This window comes from Rhipicephalus sanguineus, chromosome 9 (genome assembly GCF_013339695.2).
Source record: "Rhipicephalus sanguineus isolate Rsan-2018 chromosome 9, BIME_Rsan_1.4, whole genome shotgun sequence".
Lineage (NCBI taxonomy): Eukaryota > Metazoa > Arthropoda > Arachnida > Ixodida > Ixodidae > Rhipicephalus > Rhipicephalus sanguineus.
The window spans coordinates 74,127,783-74,145,741 of record NC_051184.2 but is presented as its reverse complement, the minus strand read 5'-3'; the positions used below and the strand labels follow the sequence as shown (position 1 = coordinate 74,145,741).

The following is a 17,959-nucleotide window of genomic DNA, read 5'->3' as shown; positions in this document are numbered from 1 at the left end:
ACTTCACCGAGCAACTTACATATGCTGTTCCTTTAGCCTTTTTCTTAGTCGCAGCACAAGTTTTCCCTCTTTTTTTGGTTAGAAGAAAAAAGAACGTCGAAATGAAACCTTTTAGCTTTTTTCTTAAATTATTGTGACAGCCGCTGTACGTAATGTATGACAGCATATATTTTGGACTTAGCACCTGGCTCCGCCGTTTCAGCCAGGATATATTTACGCTTTTCGATAAGTCTCTGAGACGCACATGCGCAGCACATGCGAAGTACACCGAGCGTTTTTTGGCCGTGCAACCTGCTTGAAAGCTATGATGACGTTTGTATGCATTACGTCTTGTGGGCCAACTATAAAAGTTTATATCAATGGCATTCTAAATAATCTAAGAATTACTAGAAGAGCAGCTAAACAATGATTTTTTAGAACGCAGGGAGAAACACCAGCAAACGTGGTCACAATGCACAAAAAATGCAGGTATAAAAGCTGAATGAATTATTTTTCGGTAATTCACAAGTGAAATTCAGTCACAACACCTTTTTTTAAATATCTTCAAAAGATTAATGTGGTAGAAAGGGGCACACCATTTTTGGAAAACAATCAGGACATTCTCAACGTAGCGAAAGATTTTTGCCACCCTGTGGCTTGTGAGGTACCACATACCTCACACCGCAAGCCGATCAGTATCATCCAGAAAAGTATCACTTAAAACGGGTACCACCCTAGAGCCCATACACACACCAGACTTCTGTATAAAGAGGCTGCTTCCCATGTTACAAAAGTCGACTTCAGGTAGAAGCTCAATCGCTCTAGAAAAAAATCAACTGATACCAGGTAGCTGTTAAGAAATGCAGATTCGTCATAATTTTTGGTGCTGCAACATTTTATAGACTTAATCAAGTGGTTTGCGGGAGAGAATAAAATAACTCTTCCTCATCTAGACAAGAAGCTTCATAAGGTCGGGTTACCAATCAATCAAAAATCTACAACATCATATGAAGTAGACACTCTAAAAGGGTCTCGGACATGCATAGTAAAAAGGTGCTTCAGAAAGTGGTTGGATACTTCGTATTACCAAGTGTGTTGTTTGAACACAATACAACGCAACGGGACACCAACTTTATGTATTTTATGGGGATTCCTGAGCTTCTGAAGCAGGAATAATGTAAGCTTCACACGTGCTGTCATCGTGGAGCCTTGCTTTGTTGTCGTGGCTTTTTATTGGCAAGTGCACGTCCGCACTCCGGTTGAAAACCTTGCAGCCTACGGCCAATTTGCTGCTGTAGAAGGGTTTCCATGTCTTTATCTTCACGCTGTGGGCTCGGTTCCCTGCTTTTCGTGGGCGTCCGGAGCATGAAATATCCAGCACATCCAAAAGATGTTACGTTGTCATCAGGGTGCTGACGAAGGCAGCAGTCGGCGTGTTGAAGACTAAACCTTTTCTTAGGGCGAACTTGTACCCTAAAAATGAAAAAGAAAATGTGCAAGCGATTGACGCTGTGAACTGATAGCGGTGTGAGCAGTTGTCGGCCGTCAAGTATTCTGATCAGTGGTAAGGTGCGTCGGCATATATATATGCGTGATTGAGCATTCCATGCTTATCATTGGTGATAGCGTTAGTTCCAGAATAAGCTACTCTTCGCGTTGTGTGCTCAAGTTGATCAGTGTGCTCAAGTTGAAACCCCCCCCCCCCCCCCCCCTGGGCTACGCCCTGCTGCACGCCACCTGTGCTGACATGGCACGCCGCTTTCTATCGCTAATACTGAAATGCATATTTCTTTATTTGACCTCAACAAAAACAGACATGCGCAAAAGAATGAAGCTCAACTGTTGACCATGTGAGGTCCGCGACGCCGTCTAGGCGAAAGGGGCGGTCCGGAATGGTTCGCAACTGCACAAAACATCTACCACACTACAAAAGCTGTTAGCGGCGCACACCAAACAAAACAAAACAGACTGTCCCATCACTATAGCGCTGGCCCTGGTGGGGCGCACGTCAAAAAAACATCAACCTGCCGTCGGCCATTACGTTCACCAGCTCTCTGCTGACTGACCGGCCAGCGCCACTGCTGCCGCTTTTGAAGAACACAAGGGGGCCAAGCGCACTGCTACTTTGCAACATAATTGCAATCAGGCCAGCCAGGCGGTGCGCGCAATTCCCACAACCTTTAGACAGGTTGCACTCTTTGATGCTGGAACGGTGGTATGATGATTCACTAATAATATTTGGGAGACTTGAAGGGAAAGTTGTCTGAGCATTTGCGAAGGTTGCGAAGGAAAAAGGAGAATGAAAAGGAGCCGCAGAAGGAGCAGAGACGTGGCGTCGTCTATGTCAGACACATCTCGCACGGGTTCTACGAAGAAGAAATGAAGAAGTACTTCTCGCAGTTCGGCACAGTGACAAACCTGAGGCTGTCAAGAAGTTGGAAAACTGGCGGTAGCCGTGGCTATGCGTTTATTGAGTTCCTCTCTAAAGATGTTGCCAAGATTGTTGCTGACACCATGGATGGTTATCTCTTCTTCAACAAAATAATGAAATGCAGCGTGATACCTAAGGAGCACGTGCACGAGGGTCTGTTCAGGCACTTCCGCTACCCTTTCCCACTGCGCAAGGAGGTGGTGCGCATCGTCCACAACCGCCGCCGCACGGCCGAGTCGGAGAAGCGCAGTGCTCATCGCCGCTTGGCTACATTGGAACGAACAAAGGCCCAGCTGCGCAAGATGGGAGTACGCTGTGACTTTGTCCCAGAGGTTCCCACTGAGCTCTTAGAGCCGCTGCATTCCAGGGACACGAGCAGAGCTAGTGAAGTCACTGACTCGGGCTTGCCGTCCTTTGTGGTTGGAAAGATTAAGATGCGGATTTTTATTTGGTTTACTGAAGATGTCCCAGTTGACAAGGACAGAGATAAAAGGAGACACAGTCACGGTCTTTCTACGTGCTTGTCAAGTCGTGCTTGCTCACTCTATCATTGATGCAAATTTACTAGCCCGCCATCGTGTTTTCGCTATTATGTTGCAACTTACCTGTACCCTGAAGACCAAGCACGAGAAAAAAAATTTCGTGATGCGTTTATTCTTATTTGAAATGGCATTACAACTTGCTCGATAATTAAAAATGGGTCCATCAGGTCGCTTTTATTCTACTTGGTTGCAAGTTTGATACTGACGATAAACACTAACTTGGAAAATTCGTCATTCCTTTAGAGTTGAAACAAATAAATGATGAAGCGGCAGCGTTTTCGCGCTCTGGATATTGAACAAGGCGGATACATTGCCAGCAGTTGCTAAAGAGGTGGCACCTGTCGATGAGAAGACTCATCCTTTGTTGGGGGCAGACATATTTAGTTGGGGGAAGCGGGGAAGGGGGCCAAGCGGAGTGAGGAACCACGACAGTGTTTGCATTGTACTTATTGCATAGTTACCACTCTTGTTTAATTGCCGTCAACTGTACCGGACACTCTCACCACCCACCCTGATTTTTACGCAGCAAAAGCCAGCCACTGGGAGTACAATGTATACCCGATCCTAGCACATGATCGATGCAGATAACATCATCTTGATCGAGAGAATCTAGTCTACAGGCAAGCCCTTCTAAATGCGCCGGCATTTCTATGCCGACTCGACGTGAAAACTGTCTATGCGTGCCTGTGTCGCGTAAGACGATTTTGCCATGAATAAATAGATGAATGAATGAAAACAAATTTTCGGGGCGGTGCTGAATTTTAACCCATGTCCGGACACTGCCAAGGCGACTGTGTCAGACACTGAGCTACACACTCACGCTTATATAATATGGACATACTTGAACCACCCAGCAAGCCTGGGAAGCATTCGAGAGGGAAGGTATGTACAAGACGTGTGGCGCGGCCTAGACCCACGCCAATAATATGTAGGATATTTAAGGAAGTTCGGTAACTCATATCAATAAGGGGTGCCCGCGGTGCAAAACAAACATCAAAGGTGAACAATATATACGAAGGCCACGTTGAATATCCTTGTAGTGGAATAAAAGCCTTCTGCACGACAGGATGCGAAACTGTCGTGGATTGCTGTACAGGTAAAAAAATACCACTTTGTGAAAATTCAATACGAATCAGCCGTTCTGCGGGTCACGGGGCGCACGTACAATGAGCTTTACGAGGCACTTAGGAGGCGCTGACGAGTACTATGAAAGTAGTTGATATAGGCTATACCGATGCCGCTCGAAAATAATGTTTTTTTTTATTACTCTTGTACCCATATTTATAGGAAGCATATATAATCTTAACCCGAGTTTCACTTGTCGGCGCGACGTCAAATGTACTGCGGAATTAGTGACTTTGGCAGCATATAAGAATTGGAATGTTTCATTATGATACGAATTATATGAAGGCTTGACGGGTGTTGCCGGTGGCGTCAGCGTCCATCGTGTTGTTCCGAATAAATTCCAAATCATTAAAACCCCCGCCCATTGTATGTTTGACACGCTGGGATAAGCGTGCAAGCGGAGACGACAAACGCAGCCGAGGCAGAGATGAAACGAGGGGAGCTTCTCCGTTGCATGGAGGGCGTATGCGATAATATCAACATGCGTACGAGGCCTGCCGTCGACTGCTGCGCAAAAATAGAGGAAACACCCCGCCCACCTTGAAGGAGCCTGAAGGAATGCGTTTGGGGCGGTGGTGGAGGTGTCACTGCACCAGCAACTATGCATTTTGATTTTAAGTCCGTGGTCGCGATAGGTGGCGCGCGTGTTGTTTCGGCAGGCATCAGCAGACGACTCCCACACCCTTCTACGTGTTGTGTTCTCAACGCAGAGGCTATACGACAAGTGTTTCTTTCCCTGCAGCGGCCGTATTCACTTACACCAGCGTTTTGTAGTGTTACGCGAGATTGGATACAAAATGGTTAGCTGCCAAGCCTTCCTACGTATAACATTGCAATTTGTTCCTACCGCATTGATTGCTTCACCCTTGCGGTGAAACTTTGAAACTCTGTATAGCTTAACCATGTATAATATGGTATAGCAAGGGTGCAGCAAAGAGAAGTGAGGGTAAGGAGGAGGGGAGAGGGTAAATGGCAGCATAGCTATGTATGACATCACGCACGCAGAACTATGCCTAATATAACCATGTATAGAGTGCAATAGTAATGGTGCCGAAAGTGGATGTGAGTGTGAGAAAGAGGAAATGGAGGAGGGCAGAGGGTAAAGCATAACAAAACAATGTGTGACGCCACGCAGGAAAAACCATGTATAGTATAGCCATGCATAGTATGGTATGATAACAGTGCGGGAAAGGGAAGTGAGGATGAGGGAAATTAGCAGGGGTGAGGGTGAAGAATGACACCTAAACAGCTGCGCTCAGAATTCCATTTAGCACTATTGTAATCATCAATGAATTTTTTACTGCCAGCTTAAATAGACCCGCTGTTCAAAGAGAAAAAAAAAATAGAGAGAAGCGCCTGTGAACCACGCATTTCACTGAAATGCAAGAAAAGACGCGTGCCATTAGGGAATCAATCAGGACAGAGCAGAATAGGGCGTCCTTGCCACTAACTTCATGCGAAGAAAATCAGCGACATATACACCCGTAGCAACCATGCGCATGCACGTCGCCTCAGACGCTCGTCAAAATACACTTGATAAGGAGAATGACAAAACCATTTAATCTAAAAATGATCCAAGAAACTAAATTTACTATGACGCAGAACAACAGATGTGTCACGTAGACACGTATCTCTCCAAATTTTATTGTTTTACGCTTCCGTGATTTCACGCGCTAGGGTATCGTTACTCTTGCCAATAACGGATACTCTGGAAAAGTCAGGCTCACACTTGCAGGAACCGCAATGCACAGGCAACTGTGCTGAAAGTTAGTTTTTTTACGATGTATTTGGCTCCCTAATCCTCCCATAAAGGAAGGATTGTGTCTTGAACCCTTCCTTGATGGTACGCGTCTTTTTGTTTAGTGATTCACTAAGCATGTAGCAACTAGCACAAGAACAAGTTTTATTAACGACGAATTTGGCGTGGGTGTAATCGACAGTGGTTAAGTGGATCCTGTAGCCGCGCTGACATAGAGCGAGTGGTTGGCGAATGTGAAACCGTGGCAAGACCTCAGGGGAAAGAGAGAAAATAGTGATGTGCACGTGGCTTTTGTTTTGTTTGCAATTTGCTTCTTACGCCGTTCACCGACAGGGCTGGCCGGTATCATTCACCCTACGCGATTAGACCCGGCCAATACGAGGCATCCTCCCTTCTGGTCTTTTAGCGGTCTGCGTATCTGCTCCTGTGCTGCCGTTCTGAGCCATGCCTAAAAGATAATACTAATATCTGGGTTTAACGTCCCAAAACCACCATATGATTATGAGAGACGCCGTAGTGGAGGGCTCCAGAAATTTCGACCACCTGGGGTTCTTTAACGTGCACGTAAATCTAAGTACACGGTCCTCAAACATTTTCGCCTCCATCGAAAATGCAGCCGCCGCGGCCGGGATTCGATCCCGCGACCTTCGGGTCAGCAGTCGAGCGCCATAACCACTAGACCACCGTGGCGAGGCCCATGCCTAAAAGAGTACGAGACCCAAGAATGCGTTGATTTGACAGTGGCATCTTGGTGCACCATGCTACAGAATAAATGGAGACCATGTTCTGCGAACCGTGCGGGAAAAAAATGAACAATTCCACGGCTATGTTCAAATGTCGACACCTTTGTGCCATCATAAACGATACCATTTTTTTGCTTTACAGTCGTAGATACAGGTCGGTCATATGTTTGGTTTTAAATTATTTGCATTTATGTTATTTTTATTGTGCCTTCCTTTACGACGTTAAGGGCATAAAGCGTGTTTCGCTTACCTATTTTTGGTTTCTAAACGTTATTTGCCTGCCTATTTTTGACACATAAAACGCGCTTTTTTTGCCTGAAAATGTGGCCTCTAGTCCTTGCCATCTATCCAAAGCCCACCCGCGCTCTCGTCCCCGCTCACAGAACGTAAGCGTATAGTGATTCTTTATCGGGTACATTACCGAGTTATGCATTGTATAGGAAGCCGATTTACAAACACAATGTAAGCGATCCGCGTAAGGGCACTTTTTTAAATGCACCACGAAGGAATTTAGTGCATTGCACGCAAGCTTCAGACAAAAGACATAAGTAATGACTCACACATTTAATCACTTACCCTTTCTGCATGCTGAATCGTATTACGCAAGTCTTATAGACTTTGGCGCTGAACAAAAATAAACGAATAACACACATGGTTCTGGGTAAATGAAATCTCGGAACTCGGGATAATTGAAGGTTGCTTCGGTTCATAATACTGTGTCATGAATATACGCAATTGGAAACATGCAGGCAAAGTAGGCAAAGAAAAGGACACAAACGTGAATATGCCCGAATGTTGCACATGGAGAAATACCCACAAAATACAGGTTCGTATGTACATCCATAGCAAAACTTCAATAAACATGGCAGAAATCATTCGCGGAAGGTCCCACATATGCGCTCGAATTAGTGTTGAGCAAGGACTTTCAGGTCTCTGTAGAAATGGTGAAGCAAGCTGAATGATCACCTCACATTAAATACTCGAAAGCAATGCAAGATGTGCCGACCACCATATGATATTCAAGCGAAGCTGGTAATTGCTAAGATGAAGGAGTAGACGTAGGCAAGATTTAAAATGGCGGAAACTCCAACACCACCGCACATTATATTCAAGACACGCGTCAATATAATGTGTGAGTTCATATTATTTCTGTAGCTTCACGCACGTGTCTGTCATGTTTGCACGTCAGCTTAAGAGGCGCCGTCTGTGTCAACGACTTCATCGCAACATGGCCCTCACCTCGGTCACAGGGTGTCACCATTCTGCTCTTTGGGTAGGTGGGACTGGCTTAGAGGAACTAACATTCAGACATACAAGTGGTTCCAACTCTTCGAGTCGTATAAAACACCGCGCTAGGGCGTTTTCAAACTTAGGACTGTAAAAAGCGCTTCGCTTCTTCATTACATGACCTTGCTCACACTGGCAACCAAGTGAATACTTCCGCGACGGTATGCGCTCTGCGAAGGGACACAGCTGTGTTTAATGAGACGTCGTATTCTTTCACTTTTATGTCGTTCATCCCTTTCAGGAGTAATGGGGATGCGACAACCATTATAGCATTCAAGGAATAAGAGCAACTGCTTTAACGGCAGAGTCGTCATACATTTATTCTTTAGTGGGACCGACAACCAATTTTTAATATGTCTATTTTCTTTAGCGCAACGGAAATCTTCCCAGTCGGAGTGTCTAATCCCGGTATGGAACGTGCAAAACGCCGTGAAACCTTTGTAATCGTATTTTTTCTAACTCCAGCGAATGTGAAGTCGCATACACAAGTGACAACATGCTCTGTAAAGAAGTGAGAGCGATATCGATTCCTATTCGAGCTCGGCGAATAGCTGCGCATGCGCGCACTGCGTGCGCATACGCCGCGGCTCGACATGCACCAAGCGATATCGTGCAGGCAACGACGCTTCGCACAGTGCAACTCCTTTGACCTCGTAAGCAGCACAAAATAGATTGAGGATAAATAATAGTATACATACTCTAATTTTCAGGACTAAATATGGCACGCATGACATAATCAGACTACGTGACTACGTACAGCAAAGTGATCGACTCAACACTCAAGCTTACTCGAATGTCGCGGGATCGAATCCCACCCGCGGCGGCTGCATTTTCGACGGAGGCGAAAAGGTTTCAGGCCCGTGTACTTAGATTTAGGTGCACGTTAAAGAGCCCCAGTGTGTCGAAATTTCCGGAGCCCTCCACTACGGCGTCTCTCATAAGCATATCGTGGTTTTGGGACGTTAAACCCCAGATCTTATTATTATTAGCAATCTCGCTTCAAGGCTCTTCCCCAAGGCTGCGCGACATACGGTTTTTTTGCTTTTAAACACAGTTTAAAAATACAAACCCACTGCCAACATCATCTTGATCCATAGGAAAGGCGACGTCAAGGACCTGAAAAATTCCAGACCCATCAGCTTACTGTCCATTGTCTACAAGCTATTTACAAAAGTAATTGCTAACACAATTAATACGACATTAGAGTTCAATCAATCAAAGGACCAGGCAGGATTTTGTACAGGCTTCTCAACAATAGACCATATACATACTATCAATCAGGTGATAGAGAAATGCGTGGAATACAACCAACCCCTATACATAGCCTTCATAGATTACGAGAAAGCATTTGATTCGGTGGGAACATCAGCAGTCATGCAGGCACTGCGGAATCAGGGCATCGAGGAAGCTTATATAAACATAATGGAAGAAATCTACAGCGGATCCACAGCCACTATGGCCCTTCATAAAGCGACAGAATCCTAATAAAGAAGGGCGTACGGCAGGGAGACACAATCTTTCCAATGCTATTCACCGCGTGTTTACAGGAGGTTTTCAGGGCCCTAGATTGGGAAGAATTAGGGATAACAGTTAATGGAGAGTATCTCAGTAGCCTGCGATTCGCTGATGACATTGAATTGATGAGTAACGTGGGAGACGAATTACAGCTCATGATTACTGAACTCGATACGGAAAGTAGAAGAGTAGGTCCGAAAATTAATATCCATAAAACTAAAGTAATGTGGAAGGACCTTGGCAGAGAACAGCGCTTTGTGATAGGTGGCAAGACACTGGAAGGTGTGAAGGAGTACATCTACTTAGGACAGGTAGTAACCGCGCAGCCGAACCATGAGAGTGAAATAACTAGAAGAATAAGGATGGGATGGGGCTCATTCGGCAAGCATTATCAAATCATGAATGGTAATCTACCACTATCCCTCAAGAGGAAGGTATATAACAGCTGCATCTTACCGGTACTTACCTACGGAGCAGAAACCTGGAGACTTACAAAGAGGGTGCAACTTAAACTGAGGACGACGCAGCGAGCGATGGAAAGGAGAATGATAGGTGTAACCTTAAGAGACAGGAAGAGAGCAGAGTGGGTCAGGGAACAAACGGGGGTTAAGGACATCATAGTTGAAATCAAGAAGAAGAAATGGATATGGGCCGGGCACGTAGCACGTCGGCAGGATAACCGGTGGTCATTAAGGGTAACTGACTGGATTCCAAGAGGTGGCAGACGCGTGAGGGGGAGACAGAAAATTAGGTGGATAGATGAGATTATGAAGTTTGCAGGTATAATGTGGCAGCAGAAAACACAGGACCGGGTTGATTGGCGGAAAATGGGAGAGCCCTTTGCCCTGCAGTGGGCCTAGACAGGCTAATGATTATATATATATATATATATATATATATATATATATATATATAGAACATGACAGCGACGGCGACGCAGACGGCAAAGACCAGCCGAGAGTGTCGATATAATTGCTATCACAATAAGACCGAAATAAGAAAAAAAATATGCAGGATGGAATGATGTTCGAACCTGGGTCCTCAGCGTGGGAGCCCAGTATTTTATTTCAGAGCCATGCCGGGTTTTGTCATGCCGGTGCTTGAAAGCACTTTGCGAAAAGACCCCATGGAGGCTTCATGTCGGCAGGGAACCACGTTAACATATGTAATATAGCGTGGTAGAAGGGTAAAATAACAACCAGGTGTCACAAAACGCGAATTTTGTGACCAGGCGTCACACACAGCGAATACCTCAACGAGTGGGTTGTTGAATGCTTCCAACCCATTAAAAACGGCTCTGCCATTATTCATCATCATCAGTAGGCACAGCATCAACAAAGTGCACATCATGTCTTACAGCTGGAGCCTTGCTTCTCCACAGAATGACGAATAACGGCCTAGTGGGTGCTTACCAAATACCCAAAAATTATGATTTGTGGCGTAGTGGGCACTTAGTTGTATAAATAGCCCCAGGAGAGTATATAACGGGCTCTAGAAATGCAGCACTTCGAGCTTTCGCTGTGACCTTGCTGCGCTTTCCGTGCAGAACTGGTGCTTGTGTTCCTTCCCTTCTCTTCGCCCCTGTACAGGGTAGCATTCTGGTGTCACCTGGTTGACTTCCGCTTCCCTGCTTTCCATTTATCTCTCTCTGTATCACTGAAACGACCCACACACAGTGATATAACAAATTGTGTCATGAATTGTTATCTGGGGTGTTCAAACTTAAGCTTTATGGTGTGCTTAAAATTCAGTACTGGGAAAACCATGAAAACCACCTTTGCAGATAAGTTGCTTATGCAGGGGCACAGAAAATGAAACAATAATTATCGCTGTCAGCCGCCCAGTTAACTAAGATTGAATATTGAACGTTTAGTGACTGCAGCAAGCGGGCATGTTTGTATTGTAAGTTGGAGGCAGTCGCGTTTCTGCACAGTTCCACTTGAAAGAATTCTTCAAGCATGCCTGCGCTCCGAAACATCAAGCCTCAAAGTTCAATTGCGCTTTTCATGATTACAAATGCTAGGCGATGAACATCGGCGCCAGTGTTCCTCCGTGATATGACGAGCACTGATTCCTTGCTATCGCCAGGCATTAAAAGGGTAACCATTATATTCTTTGCCTATAATTTCAACCCATTTTCAGATTAATCTCCGCGCGCAAATGCCACGACATTTTGGGGGTTGGTTCTGCGCAAGTGCTCACCGCCTTCGATGCGTAATCACGCAAAACAGGAATTATTTTTTCCAGCGGGATATCTCGGAGCACAGATATGCTAGAAGATTTCTTCTATGTGCAACTGTGTAGAAACGGGACTGCTTCCAACTTTTCAATACTGACATGCCCGCTTTCTGCCGTCCATAAGAACTTCATTATTTAATCTTAGTTAAATGGGCGGCTGACAGAGATAACTAATGTGTCACTTTTTGTACTCCTGGATACATAACTTATCTGCAAAGGTGGTTTTCACGTACTACGTCCCAGTGCTGAATTTTAATAAAACCATAAAGCCTTATCTTAAACACCCTAGCTAAGTCTGGCCCATTCAATACACTAACATAGTCACCTGCGCATAGATATTTTCAGCGTGCCCAGTGTCAGGCTGTTTACTCGTTGCTTTGCTGATTTTTATGACTTGTGATCAGGTAGCTTTGTTTCAGATATGGAAACAACTGATGGAATGCAAGCGCGCTTCCTGTGCCGCACAATTCACGTGTACGCAATTATCACCACTTCACATCATCTAGGCCGGGTTCTCTATCTGGGAGTTTCATAAAAGCCAGTGTGGCGAACAGCCCTCATGGGTATTAGGCAATTTTCCAAGTCATGAGCATAAGAATATTTGGTCTACATTCGGCATTTTCATTATTTGCGTTGTTAATGCATGCACTTAGCAAAATTGGAGATCGGAGCTAACGCCTTTGTTACGCTAACAGGGATTCAAAATCTAGCTTTGAATTTTGTTAATGTGCATTCGTAATAAGCTCAAAGGGCAGATATTTCAATGGCGTGGAATTAGGCAGAACAAAGATAAAGGGGACAATGTTCCTTCCTTGTGTATGTCTTTTACAGCGAAAGCTGTTATGAGATCATTTCGACGGCCGCTTTTGGCGCCGTAGTTGTCAGCCGCCGCAGCCGCCGGTGTCCGTAACCACTATCGCGCGAAATACGAAAAAAAAAAACGAAATAAGAACAAAATCTCTATGCGTCGTAGCCCAGTGTTCTACCTCAGAGCCATGCCTGTGCTTGAAACTGCTTTGTAAAAAGCCGCAATACAGGCTGCACGTCGGGAAGGAAGCACGCAACTACATTTAATATAGCGTGATAGAAGAGTGAAATAACAAGCAGGCATCACACGACGTGCATTCTGTAACCAGGCCTCACACAATGCGAATTGAGCAACGAGTTCGTTGTGGAATGCTTCCAACCCATTACAAAGGGCTCTGCCATAATTCTTCGTCGTCGTCAATCACAGCATTTACAAAGTGTGCATAATGCCTTACATGTTTTTAGCGGGTACAACGGCTCTCGTAGAATTAAGAAAATTGGCATAGTGGCTGCTTCCCTAGTTCACAAAAATTAGGATGATTTATAGCGTACTATTTTCCTCGCAAGTGCACTTGTATCGGTTGCCACCTGCAACGCGTTACACGTCCTGCAATACGTTACACCTGCAATACGTTACACGTATTAGCACCTGCAACGCGTTACACGTCCGTCCCATTCGGCGGGTTTTGAATAGAAGTTCAATTTTGTCAATGCCTTAACACACCGCGAGTTGGCGACCTTAGCACAAGCGTCGTAAACGCGTCGGCCTCGCTCATAGCATCACGCTAATCCAAACTAAAAAATTACACCATCTCTCGCTAGAGGGGACCATGAGGCGATGCGAAGCCATAGCACTTGCACAATCGCGTTCCGTTGGCGTCCGTTGGGCATGCTACCGACCTCGCGTCGTGGAACGCGAAGAGGAGCGCTACGCGCGCCGTGTCTTCCCTCTAGCCTCGCCGTTAATTCTCACAGTGCGAGCGGGGAACGCGGTCAACAGGCGCGCGAGAGGGGCGGGAGTGTAGGAGAGGAGAGAGAGGGGGAGGGGACACGCAATACGGTGGCGCTAATCGTGCCGTTGCGCAGGAGAGAATGAGGCGCGTGAGAGGGGGGAGCGTAGGAGATGAAAGGACGGGGAGGACGATGCGCATGCGCAGTAAGGGTGGTCACGCCGCACACCACCACCACCACCACCACCGGATTGAACTAGGCCATAAGACGCTACGCATCTAAAATAGCTATGCGACGCGCGCCTGCCTCACCTGGCTGTAACAGCGCGTTCCCCGCTCACGCGCTCGCCCGGAGAAAAATCGCGGCCGGGCTACCGGAGCGGCACGACGCGCTTTGCGTTTCCCTCTAGTCTGGCCGTGATGTTCAATCACATTTTAACAAGCCGCGGGATGGCGACCAAGTTCTGCCTCCAATATGCGACGCTCTTCTGGCTATCACACCTCGTTCTCTGATTACGCTTTCACCGTTAACTACTACAGCTACCACAAGGGTTTGTGTAATCATTTAACATGTGCGTTAGTCGTCGGGATGGAGATGTACCACCAATCATCAAAGTGGGTGCATACACGTTAAACGGTGCTATAGCTGTCAGACATCAATATACATTGTGCAAACTCTCTTACATCAATGTACAGTAAACATTCAATTACACCTTGAAGGGCACGCTTTACTTTCGTGTTATTCCGATTCCTATGACGGAGGGATCAATATTTTTTTTTCCTGATACTTTCAATTTGGTGCCGGTTTAAAATATATTCCTACACATTTTCATGAATAACCATCGTATATGGGCATTATCAACCCCAGACAATGAACTCACGCACAATGTTCTTTGACGACACGCGCTGTAAAGATCGTTTCTTTTAGGTCATCCTAAGATTAATCTGTTAGCAATTTTACTCATTGTTTCGAAACTTGTATAAATAGCGTCTTGAAGGAAGCTGAGGGGAGCGAACGTACAAGCATACCATGGGGAACAGTGTATTTCTCTGTACTGCCGTTCTTTTCCTTGCATACGTTTGCTTTATAACTCATAAAACGGTCCCATCGGTTGCGCTTGCTAGTCCTCTTCCTTTGCCAACTGGCTCAGGATTCCCAAGCGGATCCTTTGGCAGCAAACATGGAAGTTGCGCAGGTAGCAGTAATTGCATGTCGCGTCACCAAGCTGCACAATATCAGCGGCAGATGCAAGAAGCACAGAGAAGGGAACGAGAACAGCGAGAACGACGGGAACGAGAGCAAAGAGAACGAAGAGAACGGGAGCAACGAGAACGACGGGAACGAGAGCAACGAGAACGACGGGAACGAGAGCAACGAGAACGACGGGAACGAGAGCAACGAGAACGACGGGAACGAGAGCAAAGGGAACGACAACAACGACAGCAACAACAAAGAAACAAAGGATAAAGACAAGTAAGGAAATGCTGATGTTTCGCTTAGGCGGCATCTAAGCGCCTTGGCCTGATTCATCAACCCCCGCCCTGTATTTCTTATTACACAAGTGAATGGCAAATACGCAATAAACTTACCACAACTTCAGCGAGTAATCGTCGTTTACTACCTTCGTCACATGTCGTGGCTAGCACTGTACACAAGCACACTCAGATACCTAGCATTAGCACTTAGCCGCTGTAAACATGACACGCCAACTTCAATTTTTCATTGCGCCGTTCTAGTGAGAACGGCATCGTGGGTTCAATTTGCTGACGTGAGCACTGTTCATCCACCAACATGATTTGCTAGAATAGACGATGCACAGTGCATTGGTTAAATAATCAAGGCTACGCTACTGAAACGAACGGCAGAAATTTAACACGTGGTTCTCCTCAACTGCTCCTTCGATGGCCAGATGCACAGCGCTAACTAGGTACGAAGAGAGCAAGCAAACACAGCGCTCTCGCAATGAATTGCCCTTTGCCCCGGCAGTTGGCGGTGTCAAATCGGTCTACTTCTATTGCGATAGCAATTGTAGCCGCAGGAAGTCGCGAGCTCGAGGAGCACTCGAGCTGGTCCCTCTACGCTGTCTCGTGGAGTAAATGTTCTTCGCCTAGAATCGAATGAACGTACAATCTGTGTATTTATGTTAGGGAATAATGTTAGTCGTGGTCAAACGATTTTGACGCCTACACTCTTTTTACAAATAAGGACGTATTTCTTGCTGTAAATAATAATTGACACTTAGTGCAGTAAACATTGTCGCGAAAGAAATAGCCGGTTTGAGCAGACACTAGAGTGGTGTGCAGTAGAAATGAGAGCGTCAATCCTCTCTGAAAGATAGTTGCGGTGGCGGTATTTTTAATGTTAGCTTCGAACGTTACTCATTGTCAACTCTTCTCGTTTGCACTAACACACACGACATGCTGCTCTTCAGCGAGGTTCTTAGGATCATGGCAGTGAGCTGTCTCTTGGCCTGAGAAAGGCGGCGTTGGGCAGGACAAATCATCAGTTCTTTCAATTTCGAAGTTTTTCTCCGTCTGGCAGTTTCAATTGCAACGGCTTGCTAAACCTTCCAGTGGGCATGTTGGAGCAACAGGGATGCAGCCAGCTGCTAAAGCGTTCCTCTTCTTGGTGAATGTTGGGGAAACTCCTTCTTATCATTGTAAACGATTGAACAATGCATTTATTCTGCTCTTACAATGCCGCCGCGTTCCTTGAAAAATTATTTTTAATTGCTCCAATGTGACCAATCTACTAATGTTAGGTGGTGACATCGAAGAAAACCCTGGACCTGACTGTGCTCACTCTAATTTGCCACCAGAAATAACTACTACTGTTCGAGCTATTGTTACACACGTTTATACACGTCGTGATGAACTCAAGAAAGCTCCGGCAGCGTCAAAAAATATCAAACCGCACTGCAGCGAAGTGTCTGACGTTAACGGTAGCCGTGGACAGCCGTGTTAATATTTAGGCGATCGCCATACTCATAGGCTTCAACAACACATTGCGGACACAGTTCGCGAAAAACGTTCTGAGGTGCGGAGAACGCGCGTCGTTTTGAAGGCCGCGCTCGTAGAGATAATCTAATTTCCAGCGCCTTGCCTGACTCGTTAGACTTTTCCTGGGTTCAATCTGAAGAAGTTGAGACGCTTGTACAAAACAGCTGAGGTATTCAGATATCACATGATGGTTTATGTCAAGCCTAGACACTAGGAGTGTACGTAGGTCATAAATATTAGCCCATAATTGACAAATTCTCGAATGTCAAGACAACGGACTCCATATCTCCGAAAAAAAGCTACCTAAAGGATCAGGTATAATTGTTACCGCATTCTTTTACAAGGCAATTCGTAATTGCCAAAGTAGCCGAATATAGCAAAGCAAGCATTCCTTGCGACACAATCGAATATTCATAGAGCAAAAATGTTTCATGTAATCTTCGCAAAGCGATACTGTGTATGAACTCCTCCAACGGACCCTTCTGTGCCTTCATTGAATGCTTCATCAACTAACCATAATAAACCGCCAAAAACATACAACGATGTCCTGAGAGAGGGGCCCGTCTAATATAGGTAACATATCTTTTCTTTTTGCCAAGATTCGAAGCAGGCCCGTAGCCATGAATTTTTTTCGGGCGGGGGGGGGCGGGGGGGGTGGGGCACTTGCTGAGAGCCTTGACTATTTGAGGAAAACGCCTATTTTCATTATTTATTTTCAGTAAAACACCATATAGCATAAATATCTCGAGGAGGGGGCCCGCCCTCCCCCCCCCCCTTGCCTACAGGCCTGATTCGAAGTGTAATTTGCAAAGGAGATTATTTGCTTGAATCGCTGATTATTGCGCCACAGATGTGGTTTTATTAACAGAAACTTCTCTTTCCAGTAAAATTGCTGACAGAAACATTTTGCACTGTCATATGATAATAATAAATTCTTTACATCTGAACGAAGCTGAAGAGCCGAATTTCTTTCGGTGGAGGTGTGCTCATTGCAATATCAGTGCGTCAACACTGCCAAACTATTTAAATCATATACTTCCTAGAGGTAGTGTACACATGCAGAATTTGGGTGCATTTGCAGCGCTTAAGCGAAAAAAAAAATCATGCAGACACGGGAAGAAAAAACGAAAGAAAAAATGAAACACATTTCCACGAAGTGATAACGAGTGGATGAAGCTAGGTCCTGAGGTCCATAATCCCAACGTTGTAGTCGCCGACAAGTGTAAAGGGCTTGTGCTTGTAAGAGTTTTATATCGTTCTGTCAAAATTATGATTGATATTAGTGTACTGTACAACCTTTTTTTTATGTCGCACATATGTTGCCCGAGCCCTACCCCACAATATGTAAATTGAGTGACATAAATTGACATAAAGAGTCCACGACAAAGCTCGGTCCTAAGGTCCATAATGTGTACGCTGTAGTCGTCGACAAGTTTAAAAGTTCTGTGCTTGTATGTGTTTATACTGTTCTCTCACAATTATGATTTTTGTTCGTCTGATGTAAACATTTTTTTTTCACATACACACATATGTTTCGACTATAGCAACGGTTTTCTAACCACCATGGCAGCGGACAGTGAGCG

General features: G+C 45.4%; 1 protein-coding gene across 1 annotated transcript; it reads left to right on the top strand.

Annotated features, from left to right (window-relative positions):
• The first annotated feature begins 2,273 nt into the window (after positions 1 to 2,273).
• On the top strand, positions 2,274 to 14,854 carry LOC119405647 (MKI67 FHA domain-interacting nucleolar phosphoprotein-like). Its single transcript, XM_037672483.2, has 2 exons — positions 2,274 to 2,829; positions 14,528 to 14,854. Exons 1-2 carry the CDS (start codon positions 2,359 to 2,361, stop codon positions 14,852 to 14,854), a joined length of 798 nt encoding a protein of 265 aa, XP_037528411.1. The 5' UTR covers positions 2,274 to 2,358.
• Positions 14,855 to 17,959: the final 3,105 nt, after the last annotated feature.